General features: G+C 32.6%; 2 protein-coding genes across 2 annotated transcripts in view; one reads left to right on the top strand and one right to left on the bottom strand.

Moving 5' to 3' along the window:
• The window catches only part of LOC115880620 (suppressor APC domain-containing protein 2), a 58,586-nt gene extending 39,407 nt beyond the window's left edge, over positions 1–19,179 (top strand). Inside the window, exons 3-8 of the mRNA XM_030897896.1 lie at positions 1,953–2,178; positions 4,752–4,948; positions 6,446–6,658; positions 8,673–8,780; positions 18,560–18,760; positions 18,852–19,179. Of these exons, the coding sequence (XP_030753756.1) occupies positions 1,953–2,178; positions 4,752–4,948; positions 6,446–6,658; positions 8,673–8,780; positions 18,560–18,760; positions 18,852–18,974 (1,068 nt within the window). The 3' untranslated portion in view covers positions 18,975–19,179. The remainder of the gene's footprint in view (positions 1–1,952; positions 2,179–4,751; positions 4,949–6,445; positions 6,659–8,672; positions 8,781–18,559; positions 18,761–18,851) is intronic.
• A 25-nt stretch (positions 19,180–19,204) lies between these two features.
• LOC115880621 (probable palmitoyltransferase ZDHHC24) lies at positions 19,205–20,278 on the bottom strand. The gene has a single exon (XM_030897897.1). It carries the CDS (start codon positions 20,243–20,245, stop codon positions 19,415–19,417), a length of 831 nt encoding a protein of 276 aa, XP_030753757.1. The 5' UTR covers positions 20,246–20,278; the 3' UTR covers positions 19,205–19,414.
• Positions 20,279–20,939: the final 661 nt, after the last annotated feature.

Below are 20,939 nucleotides of genomic sequence, written 5' to 3'. Positions count from 1 at the left end.
TATATATATATATATATATATATATATATATATATATATATATATATATATATATATATATCACTCTATATTTATTTTCACTATTTACTGCAATATTTAAAATATATCATTTTCTTATTAGTAGGCCGTGATAAATAACAAAATCAAAATGGTATTTACTAAAATAGACATACACATAAAAAAATTTATTTGGGATTGACATATTTTATTTTTGAACTGTTACCACTGAACCTCTGAATATATTTTTCTCTTTTTTATAACGGAATTTATTATAATGGGATTGGTTTGCAAATATCTAAAAGCTTGCATTATTACACCATTTTCCAGGTGTTCGACATCGTATTAATTGCCACGATATATTTTATATTTCAAAAATTCCCAAAATCAGAAATCGAGAACGGACAAATCCGGGACTCAGGGAGGCCATCATATGGGTACATTGGTTCCAATTGATTGATTTGAGAAATAATGATTTAACAAGATTCTAATATTTTCGTTGTAAGTTAAGTTGTGAGGGGAGCCCCATCTTGCTGAAAGTATATTTCACGTAAATTAGCTAAAGAAATATTTAAAAGTTCCGATAGGATCACTTCCAAGATTTACAAATAGCGGTAGAGATTTAAGTTTCCCTAATATACAAAGAATTAATTAGTGGCTCTCAAAATAAAACAAGAGACAGATAGCAGTATTACTTTTAATAATTCTTTAGTTTCTTTTATTATCAATCATGGCCTACTAATAAATATGATCTTTTAATATACTTTTTTAAATATTGCATTAAATAATAAAAATAAATATAGAGTGTTATATATTTTTGAGAATCTTATGGTAAGCCAGATCATATAATTTATAAATATACAGGGTGTTCCATTTAAGAAAACATAACTTTAGTTTATATCTCTAAAAATATTCTTTTCGTAGAACAACAGACTACGTCACTGTATTCTACGTAAAAAGTTCTACAATAAACAGCTTTCACCTTCTCGATAGCTTTAACAATAACAGATATACGGGAGGTGTCCCAAATTGCAAAATTTTCAAAAAGACAAACCTTTTCCTTTAAAATAGCTCAGAAACGAAGAGAGTTATGAAAATTTTGTTTACGGCATCTTCCGTTTGACAAAAAAGTGGCACAGGTTTGTGCAAATCGCACCCTTCTATCTTGACGAATAAGGAAGATACCGTATGATTTCAACTAAAATGGGACACCCTGTACAATATTTTATCTACGTCTACGTCTAACTACACGCAATGAATTCTAAAAATTATTGTACTTAACTATATACCTATCCTAAAAATCAATTACCTTAATACCTTTGATCAAATAACACCATGCATGGCAATGTCAATATGACAGTAAATAATATTGATATCACTAGTTTAAAAAATGAGCGATTCGGAGGAAAATATTCCCTCTGACATTGAAGAAGAGGCATTCAGAGCCATTTCTGGATTGCTTCTAGCAAGATCGAAACAGAAGTATGAATATACTTATACATACATAATCTAAATATGAAAAATGGTGCACCGAAAAAAAGTACACAACTATGGAAATGAAAAGGTACTCATAACATATTTTTCCAATTTAGTGCAAAATAAATGTTTTACAAAATATGTTTTTTTCTTTGGTAGTCATCTAAACAAGGGGTGCGGTAATGGAAATGCGTGAGTCACGCATTTTGAGTGAGTTAAGAGCTTCTTAATTCACTGACGTAGATAAAAAAAACTTAAAACAATCCTAGCTTTTTTGCAATATATTTTTACGGTATGCTCCTCTACAAACCATGCAGTAACTGTATAAAACTTTTTTTCATATCTTCGGCAACGACGACGATATTGGATTAAGATCCTCGCACTAATGAGCCACCCTGTACATATATTATGTATTAAATATAAACTAACGATATAGCACTATGGTATTTTTTGTTCTTAATAGTTCAAATTAATTTCAGATTAACAATCCAGCGAATCGTCCGCCTTCAGCACCATTACTCGACATAGTCGATACCAACCAAATCCAGAAACCTCCCTGGGCTACCAATACCAACAACACTGCCGCCATACGACCCAATAACATCATGCCCTCGCAACAGAATGTTACTAGAACATTGAGTATGCCCCAATTGAAAGACGCACTCAAAAATGACCAGAATTTTGATAAACCACCAGTATTACCAGGTAATAAAGAAAATTTTAAAGTTTACTTATTAAACTGATGCAAGTCTCGTAGTATTATTTTTCTGAAATAAGGATTTAATATTAATAATACAGGGTGGTCTAGTGTTCCGAAAAGGCTCCATATATAATATTATATTTAATAGTTTCACTTACTTTCAATCTTTTTTGTAAAATATGGGAGCAATACCGGGTGCGTCTCAAAAGTGGCTCACCCCTATAACTTTTTATTTTTTTCAGAAAAAAAAAAAGATGTGATATGTTAGTATATGACATAAATTAGAATTGATTGACGTATTCAATTGTTTTTCGTCACTTCCTGTTTCACCGGAAATTACTACAACTTTCGATTTTTAAATGGCACCCTCGGTATTTTTTTTTAATTTATTCGATAGAAAATGACATTCTGAATAGAATGGCATGTCATATGTCAACATTTGACATTCTGGCTTAATAAAAAATCGTATTTTAAATTTCAATCTAATCCATGGCTATGTTAAAAACACTAATTCTTAATCAAGGAGCCAACTGGCCCATGGGCGCCGGACAGGGGGACAAGAGGGGGTATTTGCCACCCCCCCCCCTAGATCACCGAAACAATAAAAATAAAAGCTATCTTCTTACATCCATCTCTGTAAAAAAATAATCATTATTATGAAATTTTTAGGTGTTACCTGTAAAATAATAAAAAATGTGGTAATTATTGGGAAAACTGGAAATCGTCCGATTTTCACCAAAATTGGTATGCACACTATTTTGAGGTCGTAGATTACGAATCTACTTTTTTCTTGGCGGTCTCTTACCGTTTTTCAGAAAAACGGAAAATTATTTCAACATTGAATTTTTCTTTATTTCGGCCCTATAAAGTAATAATTTCACTATATTTTCATTATATTAAAGTTTATCTAAACGCCACACTTGATTGGGGATAGAAAAATGTCCAACATTTTACTGAAAAACACTTTTCTTAACAAAATAGCAAAGAAAATTGAGATGGAAGTTTGACATTTCATATATCCTTCTTTCTCTCTCCTATGTAATAAGAGAGACAAATATATTCTAGACCTAATCTAGAAATTTGAAAATTTACAACGTTGCCATATCTTCTATTTTTTCGGGTGATTAGGGATTTTAAATAAATTACCTATTATGAGATCAACAATAATTAAATATACACCAATATCCACAAAATTACGCGGAAAAGTTTTGATTGCATTGGTTTTAACTTCTTTGCGGAGGAGGTTAATCTTTTCTTAGTTAATCTAATAATATAACAACAAAAGATTAACACCCTCTGCATGGAAGTTGTAACCAATGCAATCAAAACTTTTTCGTGCAACTTCGTGGGTATAAATAGTCAGATCTCGTTGGTAAAATAGCAGTTATGGGAAGGAGCCGTTCTTCTGGCGACCGCCTTTCGTAATTCCAGAATGAGCGAAAAAAACACGCTAAATTTAGGTTTAACATTGGCAACGTTGCTTTAAATGCCAGAAAGACATAAACTTACTTCGGGTTTCTCTTATTACCGATTCTGAACCGTCCTAGAACTGTGATGTGTATGCGCAGAAGGAAATATGAAGACATTACTTCATTTGCGCATGCGCTGCAGAGTTCTTGGACGGTTCAGAATCGGTAATAACAAGAACCCGAACAAAGCCATAATCTAACATTTTCAGATTGTTTACAAATTTATTTTAACAAATTTTCCTCTATTATGCATAGAATTGGTTAAAAAAGTAACAGAAAAGAGCAAAAACATTATTGATTATTGAATACCTAACAAAATATGTGCTAGAAAACCTTAAACATATGAGAAATTAAGAAAAATTCGATATTGAAATTATTTTCCGTTTTTCTCAAAAACGGTAAGAGACCGCCAAGAAAAAAGATTCGTAACGTTCAAATTCGTAATCTACGACTTCAAAATAGGGTGTATACCAATTTTGGTGAAAATCGGACGATTTCCAGTTTTCCCAATAATTACCAAAAAAGGTGTTTCAATTTTTATTCATTTTTTACATTGCCCCCCCTAATTCCATTATAATCTATTTTAGACAAAAAGTTTTCAGATAAAAGTTGTAGATAATCACATCCTTAATGAGATTGTGTTCGCCGTTTTTTTTTTCTAAAGCCTGTCATTTTTTACATATGATACAGACATATGTTTTTTTTTAAATGGAAACCATAGTTGGCCATATATGACTTCATATAAAGCGTAATTTTTTAAGCTTTTCAGCGATAGAAGCTAAAATATGTTTTTTTTGAAATACGATTTATTGTAAATGATAAATATGAACTTATGCGCATTTAACGGTTATAGAAAAATCAACACCTAGTTTTGTCTCACTTTAGTAATACAAGGGTAATACCTTTGTCTATGTATAAGGGCAATACCATATACTCGTCCAATATAAGATATTTAAATCTGATTAACAATATAACAATAGAATAGGTACCTACGGACCCTACGGTACCTAACTATATATACTTTCAGTTACGAAAAAATATAGTATTTGAGATTTAATAATTTTGGAAGAAATTTAAATAATATGCCAAAAAATCTTATATATCTACAGTACCAAAAGCACCACTGTATGGTCCTCCCAAACCACCTCGTACCGCCATAGGCATGGAAAGGACCACCACAAATGCGCCAGGAAATCTCGACAGGGCAGAAATCAGAACAGCGCTGGCCAATTGGCAAATGGGATTACTAACTAATCAGGATCAAGGAAACAAAGAGGGGAAGCGGGTGTCGAATGGCACAACACAGGTAAAAGCAACGTTATATAACTGCATAGCAGACATTTTTTTGTCAATAGGTATGGCTATATTTTATCTCGTTATAAATTATCCAACTAAAATCACAATAAAACTACTGTATCATCGAGAAAACAGCGTCAAGTTGACTTGGAAATGGCAATCGCTGACATTCACCATATAATTTTACATACAGGATGTTTCAAAAAACATGTGCCATCTCTCGTGGGAAGATTCCTCACGTAAAAATAAGATTTATTTTTCATATATGAACTTAGGTCCGATTCTGCTTTGTTTCGTAGCTACAGGGTGTTAAAGTCTTAATAATCTTTCGATTTATTATAATTTTCTTCCAAGTACTTTTAGTGATTCGAATAAAATTTTCAGGGTAAAAGTTAGTATAAGTGCTGCATATTTTAATGCTAAAAAAGTGTCGATAAATTCATCAGGGACGTGCATATGGATTATCACTGGAATATTTAAAAAAAATATATGTGCGCTACTGACTTTTTTTCTTTTGATATCAAAATTGTGTAGTCCGTTTAATGCCATTTAAAAGTTATCTTAGATTACAGTTGAGGGTAACCTTTGGTGTTACACAGCAAAATAATACACTAAATCACTACAATACACCAAAACACTTTTACTTTTACACTGGACGCGCGTTTCGCTAACCATGTTAGCATCATCACAGATGATTATGATATCAGTAACCAGATGTCACAGATGATTCTGATATCTCATCACTTGATGAGACAAATGACTTATTTGGATCCAGGCAAATTAAATAATAAAATTGCGTTTATCTCACCAAGGAGGCCGAAATCGACAAAATATCAAGAGAGAACTTTTAATCGGCATTAAACTGCTTCCACTATTTCGCTAACAGGAAAAAAAGTCAGTGACATACATGCTTTTTTTAGAAAAATATTCCAGTGATAACCCATATGCACGTCCCTGGTGAATATGTTGTCACTTTTTTAGCTTTAAAATGAGTCGCATTTATAATAACTTTTACCCTCAAAATTTCATTTGAAACGCGAAAAGTACTTGGAAGAAAATTATAAGAAATCGAAAAAATATTAAGACTTTAACACCCTGTACCTACGAAACAAAGCAGAATCGGACCTAAGTTCATATATGAAAAATAAATCTTATTTTTACGTGAGGAATCTTCCCACGAGAGATGGCACATGTTTTTTGAAACACCCTGTGTAAAGAACTGCAATCTTATTCGTTCGCCATTTTTTTTCAAAACTGTATTTTTACTATAGGCATCTGACAATTTTCGGTACCTGGTATAGTTTATCTGACGTCAGTTGGAATAGATTGGGGCTCTTAATTTCGTTACTGTCTTTGTCACTACTTCCAATTGACTTCGGAAATACATTTTTACATATTTCTATAATTCAACTTCTTATAAAAAGTTATAATAGCTAGAATAAGACATAATCTTTAATATAGGAAATTATCACAAAAAACTATTTAAAATTCAGGAACTCTTTTCTAGGGTTACCAAGGTATACTAAGAACCGGAAGAAGCTTGGGGGATGGTAAGGCAGCTGTGCAACCGGAAGTAACGCAACCGGTCCCTCACCAAACCCAAGGAATTTACCAAAAAAAGCCAAATGCGAGAAGGAGAGAACCAAGAAGGCATACGCTACAGAATGGAATCGATTACAACATGCTGAAAAGGATGAAACAAATAGAACAAGAAAAAGAGGTCAGTATAAAACATATAATTATTGTTTGTTTGAAGATGTAGACAATGTTCATTTTAATTTTCTAATTTATACAATATCATGTAGATATAAAAACTAAACATTCCAAGCTACACAATTTGCAAAAAATAGGCATCCTGCCAAAGCGTAGATTTGCTTCTATCTTCTATTCTTAGATCTTGCTTTGGATTTTTTTACAAATTTATTTTATTTTATAAAAATGCGTTTGTTATTTATTCAGTATTTGGTTTGCTGGAAATAATATTGTTCTGAATAAAAACAGACCCGGTAAAATGTTATATCTGGACATAACAGTTCTTACGTCTTACCTCTTCAGTCAAAACATATCAAGTAAAACATTTTGTGTGGACCAAAAAATGGACATTTTACTTGAACTCAACTAAGACGGAAAAAACTGACATGACTGCAGTTTTCTAAAAGGTTTTCCGTTTTATCTGACAAGCAAAACGCAAGGTAATGTCTGGACGGGACGGGCGACTGTTAAAGAACAGTATACCATCATTACAGTTGAAGGTTGAAACCTTTGGTGTTGCACAGCAAAATAAAACACTAAATCACCACAATACACCAAAACACTTTTACTTTTACACTGGACGCACGTTTCGCTAACCATGTTAGCATCTTCAGCAGATTAACTGAAAAAATGAATTATAAACTGAAAATGAGTTTATAATCATCTGCTGATGATGCTAACATGGTTAGCGAAACGCGCGTCCAGTGTAAAAGTAAAAGTGTTTTGGTGTTTTGTGGTGATCTAGTGTTTTATTTTGCAGTATACCATCAACAAAAATAAGAAATGTAGAATATAGAATGAGTGGACATTAGAGATCTATTGTGTTCCCTTGAGTTATAACTGATCATACAGTCTATAACTCATCATACATGGGGATTTTCCTGTTGTAGGGGGGCCAAAGTATTTCCCATCCTCCTCTAACAACAGATGTTCTTCCTCCGAGGGTATAAACCCTTCCACGGTTGAGATTTGGCCCTCCGTGACCTTCACAGTCGAGGAGATTGTATCCGACTGAGGTACCTGTGAGGAGGGTGTTGAAGGATCTCTCTCCATTTTCTCCACCTCTTTAACTTGGTCTCTCCTTAGACCTGATACCGGTGTTGTCCCGAATCTATAATAGAGAATATATCCTGCTTTCTCTCTTGCCCCCTTGGGTTTGAGGTCAATTACTATTGTGAGGACCTGACCATAACCCTCCTCACTCGAATTGATGACTCGCCAACTTGGTGTCCTTACATTGGATTTCTGAGCGTAGATAGGCTCAGCAGGTAGGTGGTGTCTTTTCCCTTGCTCCCCGGCAGAAAAACCGTGATGGTCGCCCCCTTTGGGATGTTTTCTCCCTTCACTGCCACAAGTGGCGGCCCCTGCCAATTTTTAGTTTAGGTGCCATTTCCACCAACCAATCCGCCGATTCTTTAGATACACAATCTATGAGGAGCATATGCCCACCCGAAAGTGTATCCCTCAAAACGACCCACATTTTGTGGATCGTTGCGTTACAATCCGTTCGCTACTACTTCGTCCTGTATCGCCTCTTCTAGATCCATTTGCTGGTCGGTGGCCAGGTAATCCTTTGACAGCACCGTCATTTTTACTTGTTCAGCAATAGCAGCAAAGCTGGTCACCAGCTGCTGGTCCCTACTAGCTTCTCGGTGTTGGACCGCTTTCCACCCTGGCTTTTTTCTCCCCTTGTCGGAGCAGAGGTGACAGGTTCTCACTCCCTTTCAAATAAATAGATATATAGACTTTAAAATCAAGGATAGCAGACCGCATTTGGTGTAATCGACACAAAAAAATCAATGGTCAGTTAGAAGCCAGGGTCCTCTAAAGGGAAATAAAAGCGCATTAGAATAACAAAAAAAATACATGTATTTATTAAGAAAAATTATACGTATTTTCAACCAACCAAAACTATGAAGTGCCAACTGCTTAAAAAACTTTTGCATAATTTTTAAAAATAGCTTATCGAAATGTTGATTTAGGTACTAATGACTGGACTAACTGCAGTTGAAAAAGCTCGTGATTGGTACCTAAAGCAAGTAGCGGCAGTTCAAGAAAAGATGAAATATTTAGGACGAATGGGTCACGTGGTAAGTTCACATCACATAATCACATTATCAATGTCATAATCAAAGTGGCCATTTGAAATATGACTCATTAATTTTTTTAAGGCTGACTCTGACGACTCGTGAACTTGTACAAACATTTGTTATTGGCTTATACTTGCCATGTCGTGTGAACGATTTACTTGTGCAATTATTTGTCACTCGTAGCGCCGCGTGAGCGCCAAACCTGTTGCAAAAAAAATGTTGTTTACAAAGATAGTATACTTGCGAAGTACGCAAATATTGGCGTACTTGCCAAGTACACGAGTCGTGAGAATCCGCCTTAACATTGATACCTCCCTCAACATAGAAAAACTGCAAATCATTGATGTGTTTTACCTGAAAATAGAAATGAACGAAAATATTTTATTATATCGTGTGCTTTGTCTGATGAGAGATAAACAATTCTTCTGAAAAATGACATAAGACATACATTGTAATTTGACTCTTAATGTCAAACCCGCCGCTTTTGGACATAAAACTTTTTGACCATACGGTATTTTATAAGTGCAGGTCTTCTTCAAAGCTAAACATACTAAATTGGCTATGCTCAAAAGTATCAATATATGATTATGTATTTTTTAATTTTGAAGAACATTTCAATCTGCAGAAAAATTTAGTTTAAAAATAATTTTACTTCGAAAACCATTCGGTGCAAATTACAGCATAATAATATTTTTAAAACTTAATTACATTGATAAATCAATTAATTAAAGAAATAATTTTTTAAGGCTTATATCGTAGCATTCCATTAAAAAAACAATTTTTGTCGAGGTCCATTTCTAGACGTCATTTATTAAAATTTGACATAAAACTTCAAAAATCAGCACTAATTATAGAAAGATTAAAAAAAGGATAGAATGGTTCCAGACCCACAAATCTTTTTATTTCAAAAAAAGTTTTTTCTCAAATTTTTGAACTACACCATTTAAAAATCATTTTTACTCATTATAAAAATAAACTACAACCACAGATTAGGTATCCTATAAGTATACAGATAAAAATCTTGTCCCTAATTCGTGGTACGAAAATTGTTTTTTATGACGATGTGCAAACGAGTAAAATTTCCTGTGCGCAAAAATAAACTCGCGTAAAATAACAATCACAGATAACAATAAACAGCGTAATAGAGAGATATCGTTAAACCGATTAGCGTGCATGGACGTTAATAAGGCCAGGTGTTATTTCCTTTACGTGAGGTGGTATTAACCAAAAATATTACAACCAAACCAAACCGAGTTTAAATATCTTTGGTATATAGTCCGCTATTAAAACTTAACCTAACTTTGAATTTAAAACTTTGAAATTGTTTTGTTTACTAGGTATTTTAAAACTAAAGGGCTAAAGTGCTTATTTCCAGTGCTTTCTTGTTCAACGTCTGCTAGTGGGTTTAGGGCAACAAGCAACCAATTCTCTTAGAAGGGCTAATAAGTCGTCATCTGCTGTAAACCTAAGCCTCTTTATAGGTTCTTTAATATTGGAAGAGGTAGAATCCATATTTTGGGCCATATTTATTTAATTAAAACTAATCCCAGCTACTTAAATATAAAATTACCTAATAAAACTAAAGTAATAAGTCAAAACAATTCAAACATAACCTAAAATAAAAGATCTCGCCGGCCGGCCCCGGTTATCAAATACCCGCACGTGCCCATTTAAGCAATTTTTAAACGTCATTTAGAAATAGCGCTTGGTGTAATTGATCCGCAAATTACGTCAGGCGATAAAGGTGCGTATTCACTATCCGAACGAACGAACGAATGTTCATTCATTCATTCGGTAGTAGTATGTACGGAACCGGATTTTAGAACCAAACGAAAACACCTTAACCCATTCGTTTGCGAACGCCTTTGATGTACCGACTCGAAACGGATGGCCGAGCGAACGAACAAACGAACGACCGCATGCGTTCGGTCCACCGTCCAAATATACCGAATTCCATTCGTTCGCTCGCTCGTTCGTTCGTTCGTTCGGATAATGAATACGCACCTTAACGTTATTAGCGGGTGTTGCGTTAAAAATTGACTCGCGCATATCGTAACCATGATAAGGTACGCGTAAATACTGCATGACGCTATTCGGTTTTCCGATATCTCTCTAATAACTGTGCCGGTCAGGCGCTGTGCACAATTTTAGAGGCCATAAGCGGGCAAACTAGTAACCTAACTAGTGCCCGATTCCGAAAATTGGAACCACGAAAAACAATAAAGAAAAAAACAAACCAAACAAAGTTTATAATCTGTTTAATCTGTGCTACAACCTTCTTAAGGCCAACTGGCAGTAACCGCGATTAAATAATTAAAAATAGTACGGACCAAGCGAATGACATCTAAGGCTTGACCTTGTCAAAATTATTATCGATTGTCATTCCCTAGCCGACTTTGACGCTTTTTTTCGATCGTATGATATCATCATATAATAACTTTTTATAACATTGTCATTAAAGATTAATTTACCATTTATTATAAATTATTGCTTTAAAAAATACATAATCTCTTAATATTTTTATCTAGGTATGTATCTTAAATCACTCGGCCTCCATATACTATATAAAACAGTATATTGCATAAATTCTTCATACATACCACATAAGAACACCTATAAGCTAAGGTGTGTCGTCTAAACCTTAACTATACTCATACATGGCTGTGATGGCTATCGTACAAGCGGTAGGCCGAATTGTATTTATTATATACGGCCTCTGACATTTTGCGTCGAATCGCAGTCATAGTTAAAATATGAAAGTCTCGCGTCTCCTAAGAAATAAGTATATTTTACCTACTGACCTACTTTGCTGGGTTGATATAATCTTTTATTGTTGCTGGTTTCCACGTCTATTTCAAACGCTTTTTTCATTAAGACGATTAAAACTCCGTTTTTAATAGATTTGAAATCAAAACGTAAAGAACCAGTATACAGGGTGACCAAAAATTTCCGAAAAAGCTCTCAGTATATTCCATTTTTTTTTTCATATCGATCTAATGTGTCTTCGAATTATAAGTTGGCCTTTTTTTAACAAAAAAATAATTAGACCAATTAGATGAAATTAAATATCATCCTCATTATTATTATACAGAACTTTGTATCCAAAATTTCGAAAAATAAATTGAATTTGATGACATTTTAAACAAAAACAAAAAGTACTTAAAGTAGATCGCTATGAGTAACTTGTTTTGTGCATAGAGTATAAAATAATAAATGTAAATGCATATATAAACGGGATTTTTTTTTTTGTTATGAGTTAAATTTAAATAAATTTGTTACAGTTATCCGCCTTGTCTATAAATAAAATGCTTTCCCAAACCATACAGATTTGGTTCTCATACATTTCTGGTTTGTTAGTAACGTTATTGTTCTTGATAGCGCAAGAAACTATTTAAAATTATTGTTACGTTATGGCATTGTAATGTTTATTTGTGTTCTAAAGCAAAAACAATTTGTATAATTGCAAATAGGCGCGTTTGAGAATTGCAATAATAACTATGTTAACAATGGTTTTCTGTTTAAATATCTCGCCTATATCAACTTTAACATTGTTGTTGTATAAAGTTAAAATATTTCGTACATCTGCATAATAAGTTGGATAGGAGAACCTAGGTACCCACCTAAGTTCAAGAAGTAGAGAACAGGAAAATTCGCAGTTTATATTTCATAAATGAATTTATATCGCATGACTAATACCAATGAATACCTATAATTTTTTAAATCTAAAATTCTTGAAAAAAATAGGTAATGAAGACTAATAAATAAAGTACCTAAACTTTTTCTTATTAATTGCTATACTATATCAAGATATTTCCATCAAGTCAGGGAAGATTTCGACAGACGACATCCAAAAAATGATAGAAAATACAATTTTCCTGTAAATTAAAATGACAGACGTAACTGTCACTGTCATGGATCTTCGATCTTCTCGTTGGAGAGACTATCTATAGGTATACCATCATATGCACTTAAAAAGTTATGAAATTTTCGCACTATATCATTAAGTTATTCTTGTTAAATCATTATGTAAGTAAAAATTATTAGTCCATATAGTTTTTTTTCTTTCTCGGGTATGAGGTTATACACATATAGTGATGGGATCACTCGAGCGAAATTTCGCTCGAGTACTCGATTATTTAAATAACCGAACGAGCGATGCAAGTGACGAGTACCAAGCGACGAAAGCAAGCGATCCTAGAATGAAATTAATTGAAATCCGATTTTAATGTGACATACTCGATAAAAAGCCGAGCGAATTTTCTACATACATTGCAGATAGCAAATTTATACGACGCCGTATATATATTTATCCGTTGCGAATCTGAGAGACAAAATTTTACGACCTACATCGACAATGCTTTGAAATAAACTAAATCAAATCATGCGAATCGCTTCCTACTTGCCATTCATCTCCGATGGAATATGTGCCCTCCGCACGCAACTTACTTCTTGGCGCTTGGCGTTAACGAGTACTTACAACAAGCGACGGGTGAAAAACCGTATTTTTAAATACGAGTGATATTTCGCTCGAGCGATCACTCGGTTATTGCAATCGCTTGAAACTCGAGTACTCGATTATTGAAATTAATCGGTTTTTCCCATCACTAGTTATATAATTGAAAGATGGTTAGATGGTTAGTTTGGTTTTACAATACAGACGGGTGCTAGGAAGACGACTTTTTAGAATAAAGTGCCTGAAAAAGCCCACTATGTTAGAGCCAAACGTCGCATAAAAAAAGTTTTCCATCTTTCAATTATTTAACCTCATACCCAAGAAAGAAAAAAAAAACTATATGGATATAAACTAATGGTTAAAGAAAAAAGAAACAATTAAACTTATTAGTTTGACTATAGCTTGGTGCATTCTCTGCTGGGTGCTGCCATCATCGGGGAATACCGTAAACACACTTAAACAAATACACGGGTTTAAACCGCGAGTACACGCAAAATTATTTAAAAAAAGTGTATAAGTACAATTTCTGAAAATTCTTTTGATGCCTCCAGAAGGTCTAACATGTATTATAATTGAAAAATGGAAATACGAAAGGGGGTAAGTGCCAAAATTATTTTTTCGAGATAAATGAGAAAAATAGTAGAACTGAAAAGAATAAATTTTTAAAATATCTTTTAAAATACGTATACCGGGTGCGTCTCAAAAGTGGCTCACCCCTAAAACTTTTTAATTTTTTCAGATAAAAAATCGAGATTTGGTATATTAATATATGACATAAATTACGATTGATTGACGTATTCACTTGTTTTCTGTGACTTCTTGTTTTACCGGAAATAACTACAACTTTTGATTTTAAAATGATACCCTCGGTGTATTGTTGCTTTATTCGATAGATAATGACACTCTGAATAGAATGACATATTATATGTCAATTTTTAACATTTTCGAATATGGTTTATTTGAAATTGCAACATGCGATTCATAACGACAATTTGACTCGAAGCACCAAGTGTGTGGTGCCAAATTATTCGTAACAAATGCTTTTTCCAAATATGCTAACGAGCCACCCTCGTTCCATTTGAAAAAATTGAGTTATGATTAAAAATATGATTTGGGCATCTTTTAACCCGCCAGGATAAGACACGAAAAATATTAGACGATCAAATCTATTTTTCCAAGGCTCCTTAACTAAAAGTTAGTGTTTTTAACACATCCATGGCACTCTAGATTGAAATTTAAAATTGAATTTTGATTTAAGCAAAAATGTCAAAATTTGACATATGATATGTCATTCTATTCAGAATGTCATTTTCTATCGAATAAAGTAAAAAAATACCGAGGGTGCCATTTAAAAATCAAAAGTTGTAGTCATTTCCGATGAAACAGGAAATGGCCGAAAAGAATTGAATACGTCCATCAATCCTAATTTATGCCATATACTAACATACCAAATCTCGTTTTTTTATCTGATAAAATAAAAAAGTTATTGGGGTGAGCCACTTTTGAGATGCACCCGGTATCAGGGCCTATTTTTCACATTGTGGGGCCCTAAGGCCCAAGCAAAAATTCGGGCCCTCTTTTCCAATAAAATTAAAAAATTCTCTTGTTAGTTTGGGTTAAAAAAATAAAACAATTATTTTTATTTTTTTAATAATTTAAAAAATAAATAAATATTATTATATTCAACAAAATAAATAATGAAAGAAAAACAAAAATTATATCAATCTAAAGCTTATTTTATTTAATTCTATTTTCCTTATCAGAGGTAACTGTTTTTTTTCTCTGCTATGTAAATTTACATTTGAAATTATGAACATTTTACAACCTTTAACGGGCCCCCCAGACCACCGGGCCCAAGGCCCGGGCCTTATGGTAAGATAGGCCCTGCCCGGAATAATACATATACATAAAAAATAGACGCTTTTGCTTGGCACTTGTAACTTTTGTTAGGACATGCAGCATGGTATGTATTACGTTTCTAATCAAAGCTGCAAGCTCACAGAAAATTTAAGTCTTTTTTTGACTTAAATCATTTTGATGACTTAAGTCATTTGATTTTAAGCTTTTTTTTGAAAGCTGACTTAAGACATAAAATTTAGGTCTTTTTCAAAATGACTTGTGATTTAAATATTTATTCCGGAATAGAAAAAGATTTAAGCCTTTTTAGAAAAGTATTAAGTCATTAAAAAGATTTAAGTCTTTTTATAAACGACTTAAGTCATTAAAAATATTTAAGTATTTTTATAAAAGGCTATTATAATAAAAGTCAAGTCAGATTAGCTATTATAATAAAGAAAGTCAGATTATAATAAAAGTTTAACAGCAGCATTCCTTTTTAAACTGTTAAGAAGCCAAGCAGCAGAATAAAAAAAAATGGCACCGGGAGGCACGTCGTATAGCCGCCCATACTAAAATATGTTAATAAAAAGTTGGGAGGGAGTTCTTTTAGTTTCAAAGTAAAGGAATTTTTCCATTTTTTTTATCTCAAAAACTGCGACTTTGACTGTTTATGATGTGATTACAAATTTTGTTGCAAATATTATTCCTAATTTTAAATTGAAAACCGCGTTTCGCTAGCTGCTGTAATTTTGGAGTTACCATTTTTTAAAATTTTTAACCCCCTCCCATACCCCCTTACCAATGTTTCATATTATTAATGACAAAGTGTTGTGAATTTAGTATTTAGTTTGTTATAATATCAGCAGATAATGAAGAAAGTAACGATAAAATTCTTAATCGAGTTATAAATAGAGCTAAGAAATTTGGTATAAAATTTAATGAAAGTAAAGTACAGTTTAAGGTACAGGAGGTTAAGTATATGGGACAAATTTTTTCACAGGAAGGTATGAAACCAGATCCATCATACATTGAAGCAATAGTGAAATTGGAAAAACCTACAAATAAAAAAGAACTGTTAAGAATTTTAGGAATGATAAATTACTTAACTAAACTTAACCTAGTGTCGATACAACTTAAAGTTATTAACACATACTTGCACATACATATGTGACAACCAACCCCCCACCCCCACCTAAAACTAATGGCCAGATTCTCGGGTGCCACAGTATTTTTGTGCCAAATTTTGTTAAAATCGGTTTAGCGGTTTTTGAGTTATCGTGTTACAGACGGATAGACAGGCACCATGAAAATATTTTGTATTTATATCATTTATGACCCAAATAACTCATTTTGAGTGAAATTAAAAAAACTTTTTTTTGTCGATCTTAAAAAGCCTACCATACCTATTGGTACGGTCGGCTAATAATGCTCAATACCACTAGCAAATAAAACGTCAGTTTTTCGCTTGTTTTTCGGAACCGTTTTGATTATTTGTCGTGTTAGCGTGCGTATAGTGAGTCTGTTGTCTTTCAAGTGAACCCCCGACTCCGTTATGTAGCCCGAAAGAATTTAGCTCGAATATATTGAAGAGTACCTTAAAATCCTCCAGCCCTTAGCTTATGCCATCGATATATTACAAAGTGATCAAAACACATCCCCCCTTTTTAATAGAAATGTATTCAATGACATTTAAACTGTAATGGTAATAGCTTACTTCGGGTTTTTCTTATTACCGATTCTGAACCGTCCTAGAACTGTGATACGCATGCGCAGAAGGAAATATGAAGAAATTATTTCATTTGCGCATGCGCTGCGGAGTTCTAAGACGGTTCAGAATCGGTAATGACAAGAACCCGAACAAAGCTAATAAGTACAGTACGTCTGTCCGTTCTGGAGCTACGGGGTATCCGTGAGAGGGGAAACGATATTTCTCTCGATGTTTTTCCTAAAAAATAGACGATGCGTCCCGTCAATAAAAATTCGACAAATTTGCAAGTAGCCAATAAAATGAGTGGGTATACGTCAAGTCGACGTATAAAAGCTTTATTCGGGTTCTTGTTATTACCGATTCTGAACCGTTCTAGAACACTGCAGCGCATGCGCAAATGAAATAATGTCTTCATATTTCCTTCTGCGCATACGCATCACAGTTCTAGGACGGTTCAGAATCGCCAATAAGAGAAACTCGAAGTAAACTAAAATATATTGCTGTTTATTTAAATGTTTTTTGTCCGCATTCCTTTCATAGACACAGATCCAGCAGACGTACTTTACTACAAAATCGGTTAAATTTTATAAAAAAAAACATATTTTTGTGTTTGTAGCTGTACTGAAAATTAATCGTTTTATTTTATGTGGTTTTAGTCTCATCGGTCATCTGTACCAACAATAAATTAATAGTATGATACTAGTAAGAAAATTGCTAATTGGTATAATACATGAAAATTAATATTAACATTCAAAAAAGGTACTTAAATTGAATTATGGTTGTTTTGAGTTGAGGGTAATTATATTGATTTAAGTCATTTTACTGACAACTTGCAGATCATCATGATTTAAGTCAAAAATATAGACTTAAGTATAGACTGAAGTCATTAAAACGACTTAAATAACGTTATATTGGAATAATTCTTTGCAAAAATGACTTGATTTGAAATATAATGATTTAAGTCAAAGACTTAAAACATTTGAACTTTATGTAGAATTTGACTTAAGACTTAAATCATTTTGATTTTAGAAATGACTTAAGACTTTAGCCTTTTTAAAACTGACTTGTTGCAGCTCTGTTTCTAATGTAATAACTTAATATTGAATTTGGCACTTACCCCCTTTGACACTCTTCAATTTATTATTTTCTTTTTGTGTCAATTTTATTATCATTAGAAATTGTCACAACACAACGTGTCGCAGCGTCGCTCAGTCCGGGTTCTTTTCACTTAATTTTTACTACCCGATACTGCGTTAACACACACAAATTTCATCGTTCCTGAGAGTTTTATAGATCAAATAACTGCACTAGTAAAAACCAAAATACTTAAATATTATGACATAGCCACGATTTCAGTATTACATATTTGTATAATATATATTGTATAATGCGATAAACATGAACGGCAAACGGGATGGCACCCCGCGGCGTGAAATAGAGAGTTCGGAAAGTTCTGATTTCTGCCGAACCGAGCGCTGCTAGCCAAATTAAAAAAAAACAATTTAAAAAGTTGAAATGCACCAAGCCTATACGCATATAATGCTTCGGCAACAGAAACAAAAATGTAATATACATAAACAGTGTATCTGTCACCGTTTCACTCCAATGATTTATTTGTTTAGTTGATCTACTATTTAATTTTATCTTGGATAGATTAGCGGTACAGAAATATTACAATAAAAAATTATAATCTATGTAATAACTTTTTTGTTCTACAACCACAAACTCTTCTAAAATTAACTATAATTATTAGTAATATATGTTAATTTCTTTTATCAGGAAACTTGGTCTGAAGCGCAGCAAGAACGTCTGGAACTGCAAAAAGCCAGAGTTTTGGAAGTAAACAGGCACCTAGCTGCATTGACAGAAAGTTGGGAAAGAGGTGGATTACCGCTTCATATGAATCTAGCTGTTCATCACTATCCACCGTCCCATGATCTGGCAGATAGAATAAAACAACAAAATCGTATGCTTAATGAGGTACACATTTACTCATTATTTTTTTTTAAATATAGGAATATCAATCAAATTAAATTTATGCTGGCTTTTATATTACATTTCTTATTGATAGGAAGTCGGTAAGAAAAATGAAAGGATAGCTACGTTAGAGAGAGAAAAGGCCAGTTTAATTCAAGTGTTACAGATGAGATCTCAACCACCTAGAACAAGTGGTACTGAAGAAGCAGTATTTTGATTTTCAATTTGACTTTTTTTAAATTAAGTTATTTTATATTTTTGTATAGTTTTTAAATCAATAATTATTTTTGTGATGTAATATATAACTTCTAAATCTAGCATTATAGATTACCTTAAGAATATTTTAATATTAACAGATTTGATCGAAATATTGTTACCTTGTGCCATTATTATATTATTTTTCTTTGTTTTTAATGGGATATTTTTATAAAACACTGAAAAGCAAAATTTTTAATAAAACACCATTTATTTTAGAAACAACAGTCTATTTATATAAAATCTATAATTTGTTCCATATACTATGTGCTGATCCCATATTTAATACTGATAAGAATGGTTAATACAAATGATGATTATCATGATACAATTTAAGTTAAGACAAACACATTTGACTACAGATATCACATAAAACTTCTACAACGCTTTAAAACAGTGTCATCATTTTTCTTTTGTTGAATGCATGGCTTCCCAGTTTATACCATCACATGTTAATTCACTTTTCAAAAATGGACTAATCCAAACCAAGTACCAGCGTCTTCCTAACACAACTTCTAAATTTCGTATTTTTCCTTGATCATACAGACTCGTTTTCAATTTTCTTTCTGGTGTTACTAGTCCATTTAGTATCATACTTAAGTGATAGTATAGCAAAACTGCTGTAAAAGCACTTCCTAAAAGAACTATTATAATAAAGGCCACATACAGCTGATTCTCAGTCCATTCTAAGAACAGCATAGCAAGAGGGAATATAATTTTTGTAAGATTTACCCACGAATCAAATTTAACATAAGCATCAATAAACTGAATATTGAAAATACTTGAGTAAACTGTCGCAATAAACATATAAAACACAAACACTAAGAAAAATCTGTGGTTGTTATGCCCAATACAACAGCTAGTAAATATGCAGTGATGATCTCTTTTCAGGATACAAATATTGCATATTGAGCAATGCCATGATCTTGGTGGAGTCAAACTTTCACAAACTGAACAAAATCTCCAATCTTTGCCTCCTTCAGCAGGCAGAATCTTTCCGCTAATACTCGTATCGGTGAGTATAATTGCGATCAAATTCGAACAGATATTGAACAATATGAAGTTACCTATGCAAAAGTGAAATAAATATTTGAAACTCCATGTATCATAGAATCTTGGTAGCACTACCCAAAGTTCAAAATAATATATAACGGGTATTATAACCAACAGAAAACTAGTTACACAGGCATCAGTTATAGATTTCGGATAAATATTTGTTCTCATTAAAGCCATTTTTTCTCTCAAAATGTAAGGTTATTGTTTATAGTGACGTTTCTCTTCTTTTCTATTTAAAAACTTTTAACTGCCTGGGTTATCTGCGTCTTTAATCTATGGTTGTGAGTACTAAAGTCATATATTCTAAATTATGTTCATATGATCTACCGTTGCCATAACATATATTTAGTAACAAAGGCTATAATGCTATGATCATAGATAAAGGAAAGATTTTTGGTAGTGCTGGTCAATCGATATCGATATCCGAAAATCGATTGATCAAATACGATCTCAGAATTTAATTTTACATAGGATCTTTTTAAAATAAAAATAATTTTAACTATTATTCAAAATATAAAATAAAAATTACGTTTAGAATCAGTTAGAATAGATTTAATATATTAAATAAAAGTAAATAATTATTTATCGATTATACAGGTCTACAATGATTTTGGTGCCGCCAAAACTAAAACTGATTTTATTTTAAGTATATTAGGTACCCTAATTCTACCAGTATACTTGCTTTTTTAATGCTACGTGTAGTTTTCAACATTCATTTGTATCAAGCAGCTCTGCAAACAGTATAGTTGGTATAGTATTGGACATAAAGCAAAAATATATATTTAATATTTTTACACTTTAATAAACTTGTTAGTATTGAGGGCTAACCCGGTTCACATACCTATTTTTAAAAATATACCTTATGATAAAA

Source organism: Sitophilus oryzae, unplaced genomic scaffold, assembly GCF_002938485.1.
Source record: "Sitophilus oryzae breed Bouriz unplaced genomic scaffold, Soryzae_2.0 scaffold_1639_pilon_pilon, whole genome shotgun sequence".
NCBI classification, from domain to species: domain Eukaryota; kingdom Metazoa; phylum Arthropoda; class Insecta; order Coleoptera; family Curculionidae; genus Sitophilus; species Sitophilus oryzae.
This window is presented reverse-complemented; position numbering and strand designations above follow the sequence as displayed.